Source organism: Eurosta solidaginis, chromosome 2 (genome assembly GCF_040869045.1).
Source record: "Eurosta solidaginis isolate ZX-2024a chromosome 2, ASM4086904v1, whole genome shotgun sequence".
NCBI classification, from domain to species: domain Eukaryota; kingdom Metazoa; phylum Arthropoda; class Insecta; order Diptera; family Tephritidae; genus Eurosta; species Eurosta solidaginis.
In genome coordinates, this window is record NC_090320.1 from 213,314,888 (window position 1) to 213,338,508 (window position 23,621).

Sequence of the window (23,621 nt, forward strand, 5' to 3'; positions counted from 1 at the left end):
TAAGACTCTTATTGAAAAAACATCTGGATCAAACCTTTGCTGAGATAGGACATCCATTCCATTCAGACATCAATATCAACTTTCATTTTCTATATTACTAACAAACGCATTAATTTTCATTTACAGTTTCAACATAAACAATTGCTGTTGACAAATTTTCGGGAACACAGCACTGCCTATAAAACAAGAAGATATCAAATTGAAAAAAATGGATGCCACTACGGTTGAATCGATTGCCTTAATATCCAGCAGCAGCAACACCAATACATTGAGCTGTGGCAGCAGCAGCAGCAGTATCGCAAGTAGTGGCTATGCCAGCTCCACTACTACACCCCCAAATCCCTCATCAGTTGGTGGTAGTAGCAATCGTAGTCAATATTCGGATTCACATTCCACAACACCTGTGGGTATGGTCGAACCAACGACGGCATCTGTACCCACAGTGGCTGCCATAACGCCATACTACAATGAAAACTTTCAGCATCCACAACAGCAACAAGTCCAACATCAGCAACGCCAGCCAACACTACCACAAAATCCTCATTCCCACACAACTCAACAGCAATATCAGCAGCAACAAACACATTCATATCAATTAACCGAACAGCAGCAGTCACCCACGCTATCACAATATAGTAACAACTCGTCCACATCCGCCTACGATACAATGTATCCTTATTTAGGAAGTAGTAGTGGCGAAAGTTACACTATACCCCAATCCACTGAGGGTGAGCGTAATTTATTGGGTATGCGACACACGACCGCTTTTTACACAACCACCGCCGCAGATAAGCCAAATAAATTTCCGCATACACAAAACGTCGGCACACAGCCTCTCAGTCACGCTGCCAACAACACTTACATCCCCAACAATAATAACAAATTGTATAACAGCAGCGAAAGTAGTTTGAGTGCTCAAAAACGTAGCGGTGCTGACTCGAGTTCGCCTGCTGCCAAGCCACAAGCTGCCGCCACGCCATTTTATGCGCAATCAACAAACCCAACAGCCGCTAGTTACCTGGATCCGTACAAAAACAGTGCTAACAAATTGCCTAGCCACAAGTTATCAAGTCATAGCATTGATTTTACAAATTACGGTAATCCAACGGTGTTAGATGCATCACCTTATGCACAAAATTTCACACCCTACCATGGTGGCAAAGTTTTGCAAGATATTTCTTATAGTAAGCCACTAACAAATGCGCGCATGTCACAGCAACGTTTGGGTGGAAATATACATTATGGTAATAGCGCCAGCATGCCAAGTGTCAGTGTTGGTGCTAGCACCAGTAATAGCAGCAACCATGGTAATGGCGCTTATTTAGATAAATATGTTTATACAGCAGTGAGCGCAGCACCCACATCATCATACTATGCATCCACGGCACCGACTTCAAACCTGAGCGGCATACCGTATAATACTTACGGTGCTGCACCAGCACCAGCCACACCAACATATGCCGCTGATATATCAAACGATGCATATCGCAAACCTGCTGCATCTGCTGCTTCATCATGGCATTGGAGTGTGGATTATCCGAATGGTAATTGTCGTTCGCTGCCACCACCGGCGTCAGCAACAGCAGCAACACACAACGGCTTACCTACAGCCGCAATACCACCTACTAGCGCTAGCTTTATACCATCGTCAAATCTAACCGGCCCCGCCAGTCGTGATATTTATTATACAACTGATAAATATAACAGCAACAAATATGATAAATATAATACATATTATAATCCGCATCAACCGTACCCAACTGGACGTAATGTCTGGCAAAGTGCGACGCATGGTTCCACACATCTTGTGCCTACGGCACAGTTCGCCGAACGTTTGCCGCCCCATCCACACCACACGTACGCACATCATTCAGCAGCGCCACATCCTAGCAGCGGCGCTGCATCAACACATCCTTCCTTTGCATATCAGCATACATACCCCGCATCTTCAACAGGTGCACGCCAAAATTGTTGCTCACAAACATTTCAACCACAAAATGGTTATTATCCACGTGCTGCACATTATCCACCACCGGGTCCCTATTTTGCCAACACCTATAATCCACACACAGCGCAGGCAGTACAATATTCGCGCACCGGTGCAGCAGCAGTTGGTAGAAGTAGCAACAATAATGCCACAGGAAAATATAGCATGCTTGATTATGGACATGCAAGCAAAAGCAAAGCTAATACAAATGATCTCTATGCTAGCAGTGGTACAGCTGCGTTCACGCCACCTACCTATGATGCTGCAGGTTTGAATTATCATCGCTCCTATCCGACAGCTGTTAAGTCGTCCTCGCTTCCACCACATAATCAACAGCAATATTTAAATGCAGAATCGATGCTCAATGCAAACATTACAACAGGTCCAGACTCCGATCTATCAACTGCCTATTATAACGATCTCAGTATGCAGCCTACATATGAGAATTATCTGAGTCCTATGCAGGCACCGGCGCTCATTCAACAACGACGCCAAAGTTTAGTACAACGCGTTGAACATTTGCCAAATATATCAATACCATACATGAAACAACCCCAAACCCCGATGACTGGTTCTATGGTGGATTATCAAAAGGGCGCAACAACTGCCACAATAAATGATGATTGCTTCATGGCTAGTGGTGGTGGTACGACGCTTACGAATTTAGATGAACATATGGCCACCACAAATATGAATAATAGCTATGAGAGCAGTGCATTTGGTGGGATGCACTTAAGCCATGGCGTAGAGAGTTCAGAAAAGACAGATATACCAACAACATCAACTGCGAAAACCTATTCAAGTTTGCGTGATTTCCTCAGTACATGGAATGAAGATGAAGATGATTGCGCAGCAGAGTTGAAATTTGTGGAAGCTGAAACTCAGCAAATGGTGGTTGAACAACAAGTTGGGAGTACGAAAGCAACCATTAGTCATAATGAAATTATAGCAAGTAATGTTGCAGAACAGACACACACCGTGGGAACACATCCATCACAAATCATTTATGACCAAGAAACATCAACAGCATATCAAACACAATCACAGCGTTTACCGTCAGGTGACCAAGCTCAACTTAAAGAAAATACAAAAAAGCATGTCGAGTATCCAATAAATATGACAACAAATAATAATGTACCAAAACCTAATCTACCTGATATTATAATAGATATAAAAAAATCTGGCAGCACGCTATCGAATGCGCCAAGAACTAGCGTTGAGAAATCAGATACGAAAATAGCACTCTACGATAGTTTTGATGTTGAGAAAGAGCTCGATGAGCTTGAAATAAAAAAGATAAAACTAACAAAAACAAATATTGATACACCTTTCATACGTACGGGTAGTGTTATAAAGAAGATCGAAGCTCAAGTCGCACCAAAATTTCATGAAAAATCAAATGAAAATATACATGCAGTAGAAGTATTAAAAAACTCAACAGCTGAAATGGAATGCCTAAAAACATTGCATGATTTTGAGTATGTAGAGATCAAAACTAGTTATCAACCTGTTGCTAAAGTTAAAAATGTAGAAGAGCGAGAACATCAAACCTTGACCTCTGCCGTCCAAGCTAAACCAGATAGTACATATGATAGAGGTATTGAAAGTGAGAACACAACCAGTTCGAATGGTTCCTCATTTGAAAAAGCATATGAAAGTTTCATCAATAAAATTGGAAACGAATTGGATGTGAAAGTGACCAATAGAAAAGAAAGTGATATTGAAACACCTGATATATCATCAGACGTACCACAGAGCATAGAAAAAGAAACTGCAACACACGAAAAACCATTGCTTATTAAACAAAACTCCGATAGTGATCTTGAAATAGCACAAAAAATTAAAAGCTATTCCAAGTTCTACAAAAGGAAACGCACCTATTCAGAGTCTAACATAGATAAGGAGAGTAATAAAAAATTTATTGCGGAACAAAATAATGGTCCAAACATAAATTCAAATTTTCCTTTGATTTATACTAAACATTCCAGGAAGAGAGAGTGTGTAGGCTTGTTACATAAAATTCGATTGAAGGCAATGCATTGGCGACACTCGAAATCGTATGCGTATTGTCGTAGGCGTATGCGTACTTTACGACGTTACGATGCTATAAAATGGAAACAGATATATATCAAAGCATTATTAAAACAATATACTTCAGTGGAAAATGAGAAAACTTTACAAATTGGCGCTGGTAAAGATAAAAAAACTTCAGAGCAGACTTACAATCCAAGAAGTCTGAAATGCTTAAGCGTAAGCTTTATAAATTCGGATATATTTCGAAGAAAGTTTTTGAAAGCTGGAGACTTAAAGAATGAAGATATGGAGAAAAAGAATTTATTGAAAAATGTAGGAAAAAATGTAGAAAGTGTAAATGGTTCGAAAGAAAAGGAAAATATAGAGATCTTGCAAAACGAAATAATTCAAATCCCAAGCAGCGTTAAAAGACCAGCTCAAGCATCAAATGAGAAAGAGGACTTAGACGTAACCTCGTCGAACACAATTCAACCTGACATTGTGCAAGTATGTAAGAAGTTAAAACTTGCATCCGATTCTGCTGTCTGTAGCCAAGTAATTGGGAATGATGTGAATAATAAAAACGAGTTTACAACTGATAACAAAAGCGATTGCATCGAAAGTGAGAACGTGATAATGAAAGACAATGAAAGAGAAACAGTAATACAAAATGAAAAAAGAGGCTTTGATTTAAGCGCTACGAAAACGGAAATGTTCATTCCAGACACTCCATTGCTACTAGCAGAACAACAACCTGAAATATCTCCAACACGCGAAGCGAAACATGATATTGAAAATGATGTAATTTTGAGTGATATAAAAACGAATAGCACAGAACAAGATGTTCCAGAAAATATGTCGAACGAGAAGAAATATGACGAAAACATGGAAATTCAGTTCACGTGTAAAAATGCTGCTCAAACTAAGAGTACAATTGAAAATGAAGCACAAATAAGTACAACAAACGCTTCAGAGTATAATGAGAACACGGTAACGCAAGAAGAAAGTCAAGCAAGTAATGCAGCAGTCAAAGATGCTACTGAATTAAAAAATGAACTAAATAATACACCAAAGAACGCGGAAGAATTACAAATAATATTTAGAGGAGAAGAGGAGCTGCAAAATCCACAACAAGAAGAAGAAAACTTAAACTTTATTGAAAATAATGAATGCAAAGTACTTAAACAACATACAGCTGAAGATAACGTAACAGCGGATATAGCTTGTTCAAACAATGAAGATAGAGAATATAAAACAATGCATTTAACAACTTCTGCAAAATATGAGCAAAGTGCTGTTAATGATAGTGAAGAAAGCGTTGGTGGCTTCTCGGAGCATGAACTAGAAACAATTTCATTACATTTGAGAGCATATAGCAACCAGAGTAATGCTGAATCAGAATTAGTATGCTTCACTAGCCCCCCAAATAATGAGATAACGAGCAGCAGCAATGTTGAGCGAGATAATGATATTGATGAAACGAAGGATATACTAAAGAGAGCTATACTCCGCGTAGATGACGAAACAGAACCAACAGCAACGGAACAATCTAAGGATGGAGATTTAGTTTTATCAGAAATGGATAACAGTAGTGAGCTGGATAACAGCAATGAAGAATCGAAGTTCACAGAGCATGAACTAGATACAATTGCATTATATTTGAGATGTTCTAGTAATCAAAGTAATAGTGAATCAAAATTAGAAGGCTTTTCAAGCTCCCCTAAAGGTGAGGAGGTAACAAGCAGCAATGTTGAAAAGGATGACTTCAATGAGGAATCGAAGAATATACAAGAAAAAGCTACACCACGAGCAGATGACGAGACCGAGCTAACAACTAAAGAAAAAACTTACGATATAGATTTAGATTTATCAGAAACGGAAAACAGTGTTGATATGTTTGGTGCTAGAAAATGTGCGGAATATTTTACGGCAGCATCAAAGAAATATTTTCAGGAGAGTACAGACGACGAGAGTTCTACAGATAGTAGTTCTTCCTGTAGTAGCTCCCAATCGTCAAGTTCTAGTGATTGTAAATTAGCATCATCGTCATCATCGATCATCACCATCACCGATTCCTCCACTGATGAGGAAACACAAAGCAGTGCGATAACAATACACAGCGATTCTAGTGAAATGAAAGAGTTGCAAAGAGAACTATCACCACATCAAATACTTGAAATGAATAGCTTATGGACGGAAACAGAAGAAGAGCAAAATACCGAAGAAGCAGCTGCTGCGTGTAAGGTAACACATAAAAATAGAAATGATGTTCGATTAGAAATTGATATTAAGACCATGAAAGAAATATTAGAACGTGATAGTGATGGACGGAAGGAGGTGAATTTAGCTCTTGAAAAATCCAATGATAAGGTAAAACAAGACGAAAAAATGAGTGCCTGTATAGATACGGAATCGTTGAAACATAATCAAATCAACGCAGTAATTACGATAGCACATGATAACAAAGAACCGAATGTAAATAACAATGAAGAGTTGCCAACATCATTGACACAGCGGTGTGACATTGTGGCTCCCGATTCTGTGGATCAGGTGTTGGCGGCAAATGATGATGCGAAAATTGAAAATGCTGATAACAGGATGAGTGTTACCGAAAGAGTTGAGGAAAATCATTCCACGCCTATAACGCACTTACCTACAACACAAACGCCAAACACTAGCGATGGGGCAGTATTGAGTTTAAGAAATATTGCACTGAACTTTTTGGAGAGAGAAAATTCTATTGTAAATCAATCTACACAAATAATGTGTAATCGAACTGAAGAGGATGCGTTAAATATTAGTAATATACCAAAGCTAAGTGACCTTTGTAAAAATGCCTTAAGTAGTTCCTTTGAATTAAGTAGCGTCACCACCAATATAACAAACCAAAATAATGCACCAGAAAAATTGGAGCATGAATTGAGTGTTGAAGAAGCTTTAGCCGAAATGTATCGACAAGTTGGTGTCACATCAGATGTCGATGACGGCGACGACGACGAAGATGCAAATGAAGTGAAAGAAGCTCAAGATGTAGTTTTAATAAATTTAGAAGAAATTTTAGTTAACGATAGTGATTTATATGTTTTACAATGTGATATGAATGAAAATGTGCTGAGCGTTGTTGCGCATGCGCAATCCAATAATTTACCCAGTATGATTATAAATGAAGATATTGATAATAATCAAATAGAGGATAGGTGTATACAACAAGTAGTAGAAATGACAAATAACGCAATAACAACAACAGACTCGCTTGGTCCATTTATGGGCGCAGTAGATGAGGATTCTCATAGTTTGACGCAGACAGAAAATGAAACGGAAGCTATTTCTACTTACGCTCACTCACAAACACATACACTAGAATTTGTTGACGATGCACTTAATTCACAATTTGAAGACTTTCCCGCAATACATCATGAAGAAATTGTTTCACAAGATGCCAAACGTTACAAACGCCAGTTATTATATAATAGTTTGCGTGAAAAATATGTTTTGAAGAGAATGCATTTTAAAATACAACACGGTAATCGCGTACTGAAAAAATATATAAATCGTTGGATACTACAATGTTTGATAGCGAGATTTAGGGAGCGTGAACTGAGAAAGGTACAAAAATTGTTTATGAAAGATTAGTGGGAGAAGAGATAGTTAACTTGGTTACAGAGAAGATAAACAATGAAGGTTTGCGTGAGGTTGAAAGTTCTTATAAATATAATTTCTGTATACGAGATCCTACGATAGAACTAAATTCTTATATGAAGGACTTTGCGTCTAAATATTAGGCAGTATATGCATGTTAGGCCATACAACAAAAAGGAAATCCTCAATATTCTTAAAAAAAGCCAAAAATCAGTTACCAAAGAAATATGCTGTTGTTCATAGATTGAGCGATGCTCGAGATACCCAGTAAAAACGTTTTATGAAACAAACCCAACACGAACAATAGTGAATGCTCTGAAAGTATAAACAGTTGTATAGAGTAAAAGTTACAGTGTGACCGGCTACGAGGAAGATTAATTATTTTGAACTCCCATACTCTGCATTCCAACACGACATCGGCCAGGAAGTTAATATTCCCCAGCAAAATAAAATGACAGTACCATAAAGAGCAATTTAGGAAAGGCTTTGACGTTAGTTAATTATTCAAAATTTTGCTCAATCGTTTTTTCTATTGCTCAACTAATCAATTAAAATCATTTGTGCATGATGGCTTCCATTTCAACATTATTTTATACGTATGTGATCATTTCAAATATTCTGATTAATCAATCATATAATCTATTTATTGCATCTTTGATTAATAAACTTGCACAGTCAATCTTTAGTCATCTAAACATTATTTTTAATATCTCTAAATTTTAATGATATTTAGTATAACAAAATATATCCAAAATATTAATCTACTTTGCAATGCAAAGTTTTTTATATCCAAGCAAAATATTTCAAATTATCGGAAAGGCAAGAACTAAGTATTCTTAAAAGCAAAATAGAAAAAATAAACAAGCTTTGAAGGCATTCCTCGAGAATTTTTTTTAAGATTTGCTTCAGGTTCTTATAAACTATCTTTAATCTTTCATTAAATTTTTTAAGAATATGCTTTCAAGTTTTAATTTTTAAATAATTGTCTTAAAGTAAATGTAAACAAGTAGCAAATAAATTCCTCGAGAATTTTTTTAAAGATTTTCTTCAGGTTCTTATAAACTATCTTTAATCTTTCATTAAATTTTTTAAGAATATTCTTCCAAGTTTTAATTTTTAAATAATTGTCTTAAAGTAAATGTAAACAAGTAGCAAATAAATTCTGAGTTTTTAATCAGATAAGTCATTTTATAAGAAATTAGATTTTTATGTTTATAGTCGAATTAACCATTAATCTATTTGAAGTTGAAAAAAGTTAAATAAAAACCAAAGAATAAATTTATGCAAAGAAGACAAATGTGAGATGTTGCACAACAACAAATGCATGGCTTTGGCTAAATGTGTTTGTCAACAGTTCCATCATCGCAGGAGTGCGGGTTTGAATCCCGCTCTTAGGAGAAAAGGCATTTAAGAGATTTAAAAGGTATAATCGAAAAAGCTGTCGCCTTTTACGTTTTGATGTCAAGTTGTTTAAACTTTTGCCAAACTAAAAATTAAAACATTGTTTAAAAGAAAAAACACAAATTACCCAATTCTGAAAAAGTTTAATACGTTTTTCAGTTCAAAAAAGAAACCAGTTCTGAAAAAAAGAAAGCTTTCAAAAACGTTATTGGTTCAAAAAAATTAAAAATAAGTTCCCGAATCAAAAGGAATAATAGTCGATTTTAGGTTTTTATAAGTTTTGGAATTAAAATTTTTGATAGTTACCATATAACGCACTATACATTTAATACTATACATTTCGTTCACAAAAATTTACCAACACAGCAACCCATATCTAAAATTTCGCTCCTTTTTTCGCTCATTATAGCATCCCTGCGACGATCCCGATTCTGACACTTGATTCTGTGTCAAACTCTAGTGGGTTAGAAATAGAAGGAAATAAACATATCTTATTTGTAAACTTATGCAATATTAGAAACCCCTTTTCAGTAAACTATGAGTACAATATATTATTTGTTGTTTTGAAATTTAAATTTTAGTTTAGCTACCACGAGTTATAACAGGATATTGCAGAGTTTCAAAGTTGTCTTTAGGTGTGTATGTTACTTTTTATACTCTGCATATTTCGAGTTCAATGCTTTAAATTATCAGGAGTCTGATTTGGGATTTGATGATATGATATCAACAAAGGTTTAACTGGCCGGTGCGTGAGTATATTGCATAGACTTAATGAGTCTATAGTGTTATCAGAAATTTCAACAAAGATCTACATAAAATATTTTATAAGTTCAATATTGCATCAAAATTTGCGCTTTAAATTTTGTTTAAATATTTGAATGAGCACGAGTTAGTTCCCTTTGGGGATTTCAACGCTACTACCTCCCTATTTGCTATGTATAGAATTAACTTTATTTAGACAAATGCTACATATATTGTGTGTGTTTGCGTTAATTTTAAACAAAATCGTGACTAGAATTTAACAAATAATTTATTTAAACAATTTGTTAAGAAAAAATTTCTATTAAACGTGTCAGCACATTTTCAGCGTTCCCCATTCCTAGTTATATGCAACAATTAAAAACAAAAAGACAAAAATAGTTAAAGATAAGCAGAATGAAAGACAAAAAAAACAAAACAGAAACACAAAAAGATAGATAAAAAGAAAAGAAAAAAAAATCAAAAAAAACCTTAAACAAAAGAGTGTAAAACAAAAACAAAACAAAAAGAAAACAAAACAAGAAGAAAAGAAAACAAATCAAAAAGCAAAGAAAACATGAACACACTTATACACAAATTGCGCATCTTTTGTTTGCACTTTAAAAAAAGTCCATTGTACTATAAAGAATCTCATAAAATAAAAGTCGTATGTATACATCTAGTAACTGTTAAAGTAAAACCATTGAAAATAATTTTTTAACTTTTTATTTTTATTTATAATTCCACACAGTTGGTTGTCTGCTTTAATTGTTCCACAATTTTATAATGTTTAGTTAACCGTAAAATAATCTATGTAATAATTAGTATAATGGAAAAACAAGATTTTTTTATATAGGCTATTTAGATGTTATGGCAAAATGTTAATATTCTATTTTTTGTAATTTTCCAAAGCCAAAAAAAAAGATACAAATCAATAATTTTTTGTCTAGTGTTGGCCTGAGTGCATTTAGTAAAATTATAAATAAATTTTATATGTATATAGCACAGCGCACCGACTGTATATATTTATTACAAAAACAAAAAAAAAAACTTAATTTAGGTACTACATATTTACGTAAATATACTATATGTATAGCGCATATTTTAAGTAAAAAAAAAAACTTAATATAATTTTAATTGTTATAGAAATTTAAGTACGAGTGTTATCGTTTAGGAAATCGGATTTTGCGTTTTAGGCAAATAGTAGAAAATTACATATTACCAAAATACATACATACGTATCTGACTAATTATTGTATTTTTTTAATTTATTTGTGAATATGCATGTTTTTGAATTATTTATCGTATTGCTAAAAAAAGCATTGATTGTAATTCATAATAATAACACTGGTGACCAGAGGTCCTGTTGATTTTATGCATGATTTTTAAAGTACTTTTTACCGTAATTTCAAATAAAGAAGCCGTTTTTTCCTAACAGCTCTAGTTTAATAAAAACAATTTTTTTCAATAAACAAACCTTACTATTGCAGTTACAATGAGTTAAATTTTCTTTAAACAATTTTCTTTTATGAGTTGATTCAGGAGCACTAGCGCCAGCAGTAATCAGCTAACATATCTGCGTTCCAGTGGCTTTGCTATCGCTCTTTATAGTGCGGGGGTCCAGGCGAAAACGCTCGCTCTGCTCTTCATTGAGATCACCTAAATTTCCTGGAATACGGTACAGATGACTACGGACAAAGTGCATCTTGCAACTCATGCTTACAGCCAGGTATTGAAAGTGTAGCATCAATTGGTCTATATGCTCAGAGAAGTTAGGTAACTTCCTGTTTCCTAAAAAGCTTTTTTACAACACAAACGAACTCGTTCCATGCAGATTTTTCGGATGTTTTTATGCGGCTAGTGAGCTCTAGATCACAAATTATTTTTTAAATCTGTGGGACATTGATAATCCAAGCTTTCATATTTTCAGAACTCAGTTTTGGAAATGTAACATTCACCACTTTTCTCTAAGGCCTTTACATATTGTTTCATAAGACCCAATTTAATATGCAGAGGATGTAATATTATACGGTGTCTGGGTACTATGGAGCTATTTATTGATATCGTCAAACTGCCTTGATTTTAGAGGTTGCCTTAAACAATATTTTTCGGTCTAGTGCTCTGATTTTGATATACTCTCCCATAAGCATATGAAACAGGGATGTTTCGTGTAGCCGCTCTGCTGCTCCAAAGGAATATTTACCACATGCATGTACCTACCAGAACAAAGAATATCGTATGACATTCTTCTTTTGATGTGGTTGAATGTGCAGTTGGCCAAAAACCTAATTTATTACCGTTATGTAAGAGCACATATTTCATTAGAACAATTCGGAATTCATTGGGTTGATAAGTGCAATTCATAGCTTGCAACCCAAATGTCAACCTCACGTACGAGGGGCGAAGCTCTGGCGACCACAAAATCCTCATAAAACTACAGGACGGGGTGGGGGGCGGAATGGCCTTGAAGATTCAATGTGGTCATATTTAATCGTTCCCAAAATGGTTGTGCTTGTACGTTATTGAAACTTATTAACGAAACACACTGGATTCATATCTATCGAAGGACCATCAACAGCGACAACACTTCCAAAAACCTGCGGGGCGTGTCTTTATCGCTACAACACAACACACATTTCACACTTCGTTTTGACGAGTAAAAAAAAAAAAACACGCCACTCGTTTGTTGGCCCATTGCAGTCACAAGACCTTCGGTAAAGAATGAAAGTAGACCAAATTTCTTTTCTTAAATCGTAAATCCAGCTATTGTGCGGCCAATTTTGACAGCCCAAGATCTATAACTAAGTCATCTAATGCATGTTGATTCAGAAGTTTAGACTCACCAGGGTCGATAAACTCAGAATCATTGCTATCATCCTGATCATTGCTGCTCGATGCATTCTGCTGAATTAAATCCTCTGAATGATGCGGGGATGTACTGGGTTTACGTTCTGATTAATGGCTAGCACTAAGGTCGAACAGCTGTCAGTAAGTTGAGATAAATTCATTCAGAGTGATTTCTGCGGTTTATTTATGTTGTGTTATTTTTACCACACAAAAATAATAGTTGCTGTGATGGTCCGACGGTTCCCGCCATATCACAGGAGTTTGGTACTCGAAATGAGGTATTGTTTTTTAATTTCCTGTAAGCGCAATGACTCAACACAACTTTTAGATACCAAACTTTGAGTTCAGGGTTTGCTATTGGTTTTATATGGCGGAACCTAATAAGTCTATAATAATATAATATAAGCTCGTTTCACTCAGGACTGTCATAAAATCCAAGTCGGTTTTGCGTTTTGTCGGAATTACAAACCAATATTGATTTAAATTGGCGCCATAAAACCGTATTGGTTTGGCTCTTTTCGAATGTAAATAAAAGCGATGTTCGAATCAGCTGTTTCGCAATGTTATCGGTGCAACGGCAATGTTGATGTTAATTTTTTTCGCAAAATTTTATAAAATAATTGTTTTCTGCATCTAAACAGAAATAAACAAATTTATTGACATTAAAATGGCATCAGCAGTTACAGCATTTATGTTATTGGAAGAATAAAGTTGCGAGAACGTCAAAAGGAAAATTTTGAGAGATCGCAGTAATCTATTTGAGTTGCCAGAGACGTAACTAAAATATTTCTTAATGTGGGTTTCTAAATATTTATAATATATTTGCAGTTACATTGCATACTATCGCATAAACAAAGAGGCTTTCCGAATGGTATGGACACCATTGAAGCACACTTAGCTCACTTGAAAGTTCTTCCAGTGCTGCAACTAGCAGCTACGTTACGATTTTTAGCTGAAGGATCCTATCAAAGATCAGTTGGCGAGGATTCTAGCATTAGTGTAGGTAGAAGCACGGTGTCAACGATTTTAGGTGATGCGCTTCGTGAAGCCCTTCGCAATATCTGGATGTTTCTCCACAAATTCCAACAGCATTTAACTGATTGGTTTGTTTCCGATAGCAAAATCGATATTATCGGATTCTGTGACACTTAAATCCCACAATAATTCCAATTCGAACATTAAACCGATAATATTGGATTTCATGAGACCAAAGTAATTTTTTTGTCGTTTTTAAATCCGATTCCGACAACAATTGGATTCTATGATAGCCCTGACTAAGTCTGACGTATTAAAACGAATTTCGCGACACAAATGAAACAAAAACATTTTTGGATTATTTACAGACATTCTATGGTAGTATGTCAACTGAGAAGTGCGTTTTTTTGTTTGATACCCGCATTTCAAAAACTCGAGCTGCTAGAAAACATTTGACGGCAGATTTGAAATTAGCGACTCCAAGTTAGCGAGTTGCAAAAGAAAAAACTCCATGCAATAGATAAAAAGTGCTATTTTTGGCCACCAGTGTAATGCATTATTTTGTGAAAATTTGTGCTTTTGGTATACATAAATCTATATACATACATAATGTAAGGTTAACAGTACAAGCTTTATGTGAATAATATTATACATATATATATAAATATATACATAAATATATTAGTCATAAGTAAAATTAAGATAATTGGTAAATTTCTGAAAATTCAGTTTAAAAACAAATGTTTTTGGACCAATTTATTGTATAAAAAAATAAAAAAATAAAACATACATATGTATACTGTTAAAAAAATTTTATTGCCGAAACAATTTTTGTATTAAATATTGCATTCGAAAATGATATGCAATTACAAAAAACGGTAAATTTCTGTGCTTTAAAAAAGTAATTCCTTTTAATCAGTTGTAGATGTGGTATCTCAAGTGTTGCAGTGTTATCAAGAACTCGCAATATTTTTTGCTTAATTTCCGTCGATTCGGTGGCAATAAATTTCCACCAAGAATTTATTGCTTTCGCATATATGCATGTAGATTGTAGTATATGGCCAAATCAATCAAAATTTGGACTTCTTGCAAACAAATTAGTTTATACTTTTTTCCAGATACCTTGGTAGACATGCTAGGATAGGTTGAACTGGCCGTTCCGTGAGCACCTCACAAAGGCTGCACGAGTCCATAGTTTAACCTGAAGTTTGTTTAAATGACCAAACTGAAAAACCGTATCAAAAACCAGAACATATGTTATAAAATAACTTTGTTCTCTTGGCAAATACCAGAAGATTTCTAGGACTTGTGACGCTTCTTAATTCTAGATCTGATAGCTGTATCCCTCCTAATAGTTGGAGTCATAACTTGACAAGCGCAAGCGCTTGTAACTGGAACGTACAGAATTTATATGATGCAAATGGCCATTAACATCGACAACATTCCCTTAAATCTTCGGGGAGTGTCTTTATCACTATTTCGTGACCATTCCCCGTTCTCTTTCTTTATGAGTCCCTAGACTGTATTTCCCCCCAGCTAGTACTTTCCTCAACCTCGCTGTTTCGCTGGAGCACTCGATGACCGCATGACTCTCTTCGCCCTGGAAATTTCCCGTTTGTAGATCCTCAACATATCCCTATACTCGTCCTTACACACTTCGCTTTCTAGTTGGCCCCTTGCCCCACCATGGCGGATTTGCTTTTTCTCTGAATCTACTTAGAGGGCAAGCTCTGCTATGCGCAGTCATTAGCGTCTTTCACAGTAAGTCAGTGGATTCCCCCAGTTCTTCTACATTGGCAGCCTCTTTGGGTTGTCCCAGTTTCGTTTCTGTAAATCGGTTCAGTTCGTTGGCCAAGATCTTCTGAAAGTTCCTCCCTTGTTTACCCTCTTTAGGTTATGCTAAAGCTGATATATTAATGGTCGGAGAACGACGGTTTATCAAAGATCTTTCAAGCATACCTTGATATATCAAGTGCAGAGCTCAATGGAACAACATATGTAGGGGCACTTCCCTTGTTGGCTATGGCATTACACTATTTTTACATTTATATAAAAAATGTATTTGTATTTAATTAGCGATACATGCTCATATCGCTTTATACAATTGTTTTTGTTATTGCTATTAGAAAAAAATTACAAAATTTACAACCGCTTTGGGTTACTAGGACATATTTCTCAATTTCACTTCTTCATTAACTAGATTTTCGGGAGCTGAGTATTGAACTCGAAATCCCCAATATTCATGCTTTATACTAGCCTTTATCCACTCAGCCATATGAATGTACCGCTGCTCGCGTTGCAATTGGTCTCTAAGTATTGCGTTTTTGTTGCTATACCTTTATACACCTTTAGGTACATACTAATTCTATATGCTTTTTAATCCTAATTGTGTGGAATACTTATAGGCGCACAGCTGAGTAACAATGGACTTTTAGCAGTGATTTTATAAGCAGCGCCTCCGCTGCTCACTATTATATCCATATTATTATTATCTGTATTTAATTAGCGAGACATGCTCTGCAATTCATAAGCCACCATTTGTGCGAAGTTATGTAAGAGCTATTTGCGGTGGATAAAAATTTACAGATATATCTGTTGAATTGAATCGTAATTCGGATGATTTTGCCACCTTTATTTCAGTGTACTTTTAAGATATTGTGGCAAATGTTGACATCACTAGGCTGTTAGTAAATAATCACTCAACAACAAAAACATTAAAGCGAGCCACACTGGTGTACATGAACACATAAATCATCATTTATATACATACATAGAAGGCGACGAAGACATATCTCACACACACACAAATGTAGTCATCAGCCGAAGTAGTTTCTCACACATACACACTCATATGACTATGAGAATGTGAAGTACTACTCCCAAAGTAATCTAAATAAAAACCATTTGGCAATACTAAATATTGTAGTGAGATATTCATCAGTTTAGCGATTCGAGCGTTAGCAGAAGTGCATAAATAACCACGATTCCCCAAAATTCGTTATAATATTTACTGGTGATGAAAACGTTTACACCACATGTCGTTTGGTTTTTATAAGTAACCCTGTATATATGTATTAGAGCGGGTCAAATGTATGGATGGATTTTTTCCCATCAGTAGTATAGCAAAAACGTAATCTACAGATGATTCTAAGAAACATTGCTGAAGACACCATAGCCTTATGTTTCGATTTCGAGGTCCCCACTTTTGCAAAATAGATATTTTGCGTTTGAATGTAGGGTTTGGCCAAAAAATCTTCATAGCTTCTGATAGAATTATAGGAAAAATCTCATATTGGGCTTACTTTAAAGGTATTTTACGAACATTTCGTTTTAGTAGAAAAAAAAAATTTGCTTATTACTTGAAAATATAGGTAGGCAAAATATCTATTTTGCAAAAGTGGAGACCTCGAAATCGAAACTTAGGGTTATGGTGTCTTCAGCAATGTTTATTAGAATCATCTGTAGATTTCGCTTTTGCTATACTCCTGATAGGCAAAAATTTGACCCGCTCTAGTATGTATAAATATATATATATTTATTTCTTTCGAGTAATTATAATGAAACTATTAATGTCACACTTGTCTACAGGCTATTAAAATATTTGGAATAAAATAATTGTCGGCTACAGTTAGTAAACAAATACTTAACAAACGGTACATAAAATACTATATCCAATTAATTTTGCACATATTATTTTTTTTACTGGCTGCACCTAATTGGCGACGTTATAGCAATTTCACGCTACACGATTTTTTATGTTTCACAAATTTAAAGTTTCAATTCCAACACTTGAGGAAAGTAACTCAGCAGGTCAACTAAGCTTTTTATACTCAGTTGAGCAGAGCTCACAGAGTATATTAACGATAACGGGTGGTTGTACAGGTATAAAGGAATCGAGATAGATATAGACTTCCATATATCAAAATCATCAGGATCGAAAAAAAATTTGATTGAGTCATGTCCGTCCGTCCGTCCGTCCGTTAACACGATTACTTGAGTAAATTTTGAGGTATCTTGATGAAATTTGGTATGTAGGTTTCTGAGTACTTATCTCAGATCGCTGTTTAAAATGAACAATATCGGACTATAACCACGCCCACTTTTTCGATATCGAAAATTTCGAAAAACCGAAAAAGTGCGATAATTCATTACCAAAGACGAATAAAGCGATAAAACTAGGTAGGTGAGTTGAACTTATGACGCAGAATAGAAAATTAGTAAAATTTTGGACAATGGGCGTAGCACCGCCCACTTTCAAAAGAAGGTAATTTAGAAGTTTTGCAAGCTTTAATTTCGCAGTCTTTGAAGATATCATGATGAAATTTGGCAGGAACGTTACTCCTATAACTATATGTAGGCTTAATAAAAATTAGCAAAATCGGAGAACGAACACGCCCACTTTTAAAAAAAAATTTTTTTTAAAGTCAAATTTTAACAAAAATTTTTATATTTTTACAGTATATAAGTAAATTATGTCAACATTCAACTCTAGTAATGATATGGTGCAACAAAATGCAAAAATAAAAAAAAATTTCAAAATGGGCGTGGGTCCGCACTTTTTCATTTAATTTGTCTAGGATACTTTTAATGCCATAAGTCGAACAAAAATATACCAATCCTTGTGAAATTTGGTAGGGGCTTACACTCTGGGACGATAACTTATTTCTGTGAAAAAGGGCGAAATCGGTTGAAGCCGCGCCCAGTTTTTATACACATTCAACCGTCTGTCCTTCCGCTCGGCCGTTAACACGATAACTTGAGCAAAAATCGATATATCTTTACTAAACTCATTTCAAGTACTTATCTGAACTCACTTTGTATTGGTATAAAAAATGGCCGAAATCGGACTATGACCACGCCCACTTTTTCGATATCGAAAATTACGAAATTCTATACCATAACTTTATAAAAAAACTTTAGAAAAAAACTTTGCAAAATTAGTGTGGGTCTTGGCAGGAATACTGTTCGTGGTATTATATATATAAATAAATTAGCGGTATCCAACAAATGATGTTCTGGGTCACCCTGGTTCACATTTTGGTCGATATATGGAAAACGCCTTCATATATACAACTACCACCACTCCTTTTTAAAAGCCTCATTAATACCTTTAATTTGATACCAATATCGTACAAACATATTCTAGAGTCACCCCTGGCCCACCTTTATGGCTATATCTCGAGAAGGCTCCACCTATAGAACTAAAGCCCACTCCCTTTTAAAATACTCATTAATACCTTTCGCTTGATACCCATATTGCACAAACGCATTCTAGAGTCACCCCTGATCCACCTTTATGCCGATATCTCGAAAAGGCGACCACCTATACAACTACCACCACTCCTTTTTAAAACCCTCATTAATACCTTTAATTTGATACCCGTATCGTACAAACACATTCTAGAGTCACCCCTGGTCCACATTTATGGCCATATCTCGAAAAGGCGTCCACCTATAGAACTAAGCCCCACGCCCTTTTGAAATACTCATTAACCCCTTTCATTTGATACACATATCGTACAAACAAATTCTAGGGTCACCCCTGGTCAACTTTTATGGCGATATCTCGAAACGGCGTCCACCTATGGAACTAAAGATCACTCCCTTTTAAAATACTCATTAACACCTTTCATTTGATACCCATATCGTACAAACAAATTCTAGAGTCACCCCTGGTCCACCTTTATGCCGATACCTCGAAAAGGCGTCCACCTATAGAACTAAGGCCCACTCCCTTTTAAAATACTCATTAACACCTTTCGTTTGATACCCATATTGTACAAACGCATTCTAGAGTCACCCCTGGTCCACCTTTATGCCAATATCTCGAACAGGCGACCACCTATACAACTACCACTACTCCCTTTTAAAACCCTCATTAATACCTTTAATTTGATACCCATATCGTACAAACACATTCTAGAGTCACCCCTGGTCCACCTTTATGCCAATATCTCGAACAGGCGACCACCTATACAACTACCACCACGCCCTTTTAAAATACCCATTATCACCTTTCGTTTGATAGCCGTATTGCACAAACGCATTCTAGAGTCACCCCTGCTCCACCTTTATGCCGATATCTCGAAAAGGCGACCACCTATACAACTACCACCACTCCCTTTTAAACCCCTCATTAATACCTTTAATTTGATACCCATATCGTACAAACACATTCTAGAGTCACCCCTGGTCCACCTTTATGGCGATATCTCGAAAAGGCGTCCACCTGTAAAACTAAACCCCACGCCCTTTTGAAATACTCATTAACACCTTTCGTTTGATACCCATATTGTACAAACGCATTCAAGAGTCACCCCTGGTCCACCTTTATGGCGATATCTCAAAACTATAGAACTAAGGCCCACTCCCTTTTAAAATGTTCATTAACCCCTTTCATTTGATACCCATATCCTACAAACAAATTCTAGGATCACCCCTGGTCCACCTTTATAGCGATATCCCCAAATGGCTTCCACCTATAGAACTATGGCCCACTCCCTCTTAAAATACTCTTTAATACCTTTCATTTGATACACATGTCATACAAACACATTCCAGGGTTACCCTCGGTTCATTTTCCTACATGGTTATTTTACCTTATGTTGCCACCATAGCTCTCAACTGAGTATGTAATGTTCGGTTACACCCTAACTTAACCTTCCTTACTTGTTTTTATTAAAATAATTTAGCGTCTTAGATTTTGTTTATTAAGCCCAGTTTCTTCAATTACTTTGACGTATACATACATACATTGGTAGAACATTTCCAAATTTAGCTGCTTTAAAAATATTCTGGCTAGACTATAAATAACTACATAAATTGATAATGATAATACTTAATCGCAGTAATAACAGTAATTTTCCTCATATGTACTTAACTTTGACATGTTTTTATATTCAACACGTTAACACTAGCAATGAAAGCGATATGTAGAACAGTTTTGATTTTTTTTTGCAAACGAACTTGAAAAAAATGCTTCAACTAGATAAATTGTCTCATCATGGCGAAGCTATACAGGTGGTGGAAGGAAATACAAAAACAAAGTACATGAAATGCGTGTGTTTGTCTGCATGTTTGTCACCCAGCCGTCTTCTTTTTATTTGTTAATCTGCTTATTCGTATGTAAATTTTATTTGCTCATTCACAATAGCGTCCTTTTTTTTAGTCGACTATTGCTTAAGTGAGTTTATCTCAAACCGTTTAGGCAACTAGCTTACTTTGTGTTGTTGCTTTCTATGCAGTTCGCGTATCTATCTAGCGTTTAAATCCACTGACTTGCAAAAAATAGCGCCCAAAATTGTTTTTGTTGTTGCAAAAGACTGAAGAACTTGCGAATAGTTCTTAAGTCGCCGCTCGACCGTTTGGGCCATTTTGATCACGCCAGCTAACCCTGTTTCGCGATGACTGACACCAATTGGGGACACTAAGGGATACCTTTCTTACCTCTCTAACTGTATCTCCCGACTCAGTGGGCGTCCTCCTCTTCCCCTGCTCCTTAATAAGGTTGCGTATAGCATTACTTTCTGAGCCGCAGGGTCTTCCTATTCACAAGATGTGACCCAGCCAGCGATGCCTTTTGAATCATCATGACAGCTCTTTATTTATATGCCATTGGCATCACGAATAGGTTCACAAATTTTCCGCATTCTGCAACGGACATTCTATCTTCCCTCGACATCTTTCATGATTCGGAGTTGTAAATCAGAATTGGTATAGTGAGATACTTAAACAGCGTGACTTTCTTTCTTTGAGAGAGCACTTTACTTTTTGATTTCCTTCTCAGTCTAAATCACAGGTCTCCAAAAATTTTAAAATGATTGTCCTTTTGCATATGCAATTTATAATTGTGCTATACAATTGCGTTTTCAAACTGCTGGTAGGATTTTATTCTCAGAGTCAGGTCAAATAAACCGCATGATATGTAGCTACCTTGCCTGAGGCCCTGTTTTATTATGAATATCTAAGAGAAGTATTTCCAGTTCCGGGGCTGATGTTATTGTTCAACGTCATTTGGTGAAGCTTTCTATGCTATATAAGCTTTGCATGGAACTTGAATTCAGGCATAGCAGGACACAAGTAACTTCTTTTTGCGGGGTCAAATGCTGCTTTGAAGTAAATATGGTGTTTACCGATTCTTTCATTGTAGCTTATCTTCAGGATGTGGTATATCTCGAAAATCTGGTTGATCGTGGATTTAACAGCTTTTAAGTCGCAATGATGAGGTAAAATCATTTCGTTGAGTTTGGGCTTCAATCTATTGGTCCGATATGAAACAGGAGTTTTTTTGGATAATTAACGCGTGGCTCGCCTTTCATATAAATTTGGCAGAACATAATTAAAAACTAATATAGAGACTTTCGACCATATTCACAAGAATTGATGCATGTTCCTTACCAACAGTCTTCCCGAAGCCCGTTTGTTCCTTCGCTATCTAGCTATGAGGAGTAGTGTTTCTTACATAACTTGGCCACATTCTGTACGTAGTCTACTATGTCACCAATTTCTTCCTGCAGAAATTTTTATGGTCTTGAAAACATCCGACATCTGTTGGATTTACTGACAGAATTTGCATCTGAAGCTCCTCGCACCATTTCCCTCGGGCCTTGCATCGTGACGTCGACAATGACGTAATTAATTTGGCTTTCTTATTTCCTCGCTTGGTTTACATTGTTGTGCTGAAAACTCGTTTTACAAATTAACATATTTTGACACGTGACGCTGGTGGTAATGTAGCCAACATGAGGAGTTCTTATCCATCATCTATTGATGCGTAGTCGAAAATGAATGTTATATTGGAAAACTTTGGAGTTCGGGTTTCAGTTCTACTGTAGTAGACTTCGCTGGCCATATTGTTCTCCTGCTACGTCCCGTCCTTTGCGTTAGTTGAATGGCGGCCTTTGCCTTTGCCAAAACCCTAATAATATTTTTCAATCACTCATTGAAGGAAAGAGAGATATTTCGGAATAACTGCTGGACCATTTCAAAATTGTTTTCTTAATAATTTTTATGTTCATTTTGGGATCATTTCGGACTACTTCAAGGTCATTCAAACACTATTTTTGGACTATTTTGGGACCACTCACACGATATATTTTTTCTATTAATTACGGCTATTTTGATATTACTTCCGGACCATTTAATAATTGTTCCATAATCAATTAGGAACTACTTCAGGATCATTCGGTATATTGTCGGTTTTATTTCTGGATATTTGCAGGTTCATTTTGGGACTGACTCGGGATCATTATTCCGAAATAATATCTACCATAAATACATATTTGGAACAGCGATGAAATTATTTCAAAAACAATTCAGAATAATCCTGGAGCAGTCTCGAATTAATCCTGAATGATCCCAGGACTGAAGTGATCACAAAAAATCACGAAAGGAATATAAAATTATCCGGACTTGATAGCGAAAACACTCGAAATAAAGTCTGAAATGGAACTAAATTATTCCCGGAATAATTCCACTTAGATTCATTTTTTTTAAATACGAAATTTGATATCCATTTGGAGGGGAAAATGTACGTATGTAGGTGTGTTTTGAGTTTTCCTACTTTCTCGTTCCGAAAGCATCAAGCGAAAGTGAAAAAGTGTGATTTGTAATTTAGAATATAAAAACGGTAGTAGTGATAAGCTCTCTATGAGGCAAGGGGCATATCCTTTCGTATATTCAGTTAAGGTTATCTCATTTACAATTCACCATTCTTATTGTCATATAACGCCTTCACAATTGCATCTAACGCTTTTCATTTCAAACTGATTATTCTCAAATACAGTTAACTATTTCACATTTAAAAAATTTTCTTCTTATATGGAAGCTTCCGCAAAAGCAATTGACTATTTTCGTTTTCATATGACGCTTTCTTATTTACATTTGACGCTTTCTTATTTTCAATTGACTGATCTAATTTATAATTTAAAAAAATTATTTCCAACTGAACATTTTGTATTTCCAAGTAATTATTCTCATTTTCATGTGACGGTTTCTCATTTATATATGCTTACAATCAAAG

The 23,621-nt window shown here is 35.7% G+C and overlaps 1 protein-coding gene across 7 annotated transcripts in view; it reads left to right on the forward strand.

The window, feature by feature from the left end:
* Positions 1–14,402, forward strand: part of LOC137240576 (serine-rich adhesin for platelets) — a 112,165-nt gene extending 97,763 nt beyond the window's left edge. For all 7 annotated transcript variants that reach the window (XM_067767036.1, XM_067767039.1, XM_067767038.1 and 4 more), the window contains one exon: positions 127–14,402. In XM_067767036.1, coding sequence (XP_067623137.1) covers positions 209–7,633 — 7,425 coding nt within the window. In that variant the 5' untranslated portion in view covers positions 127–208 and the 3' untranslated portion in view covers positions 7,634–14,402. The remainder of the gene's footprint in view (positions 1–126) is intronic.
* The last annotated feature ends 9,219 nt before the right edge of the window (positions 14,403–23,621 follow it).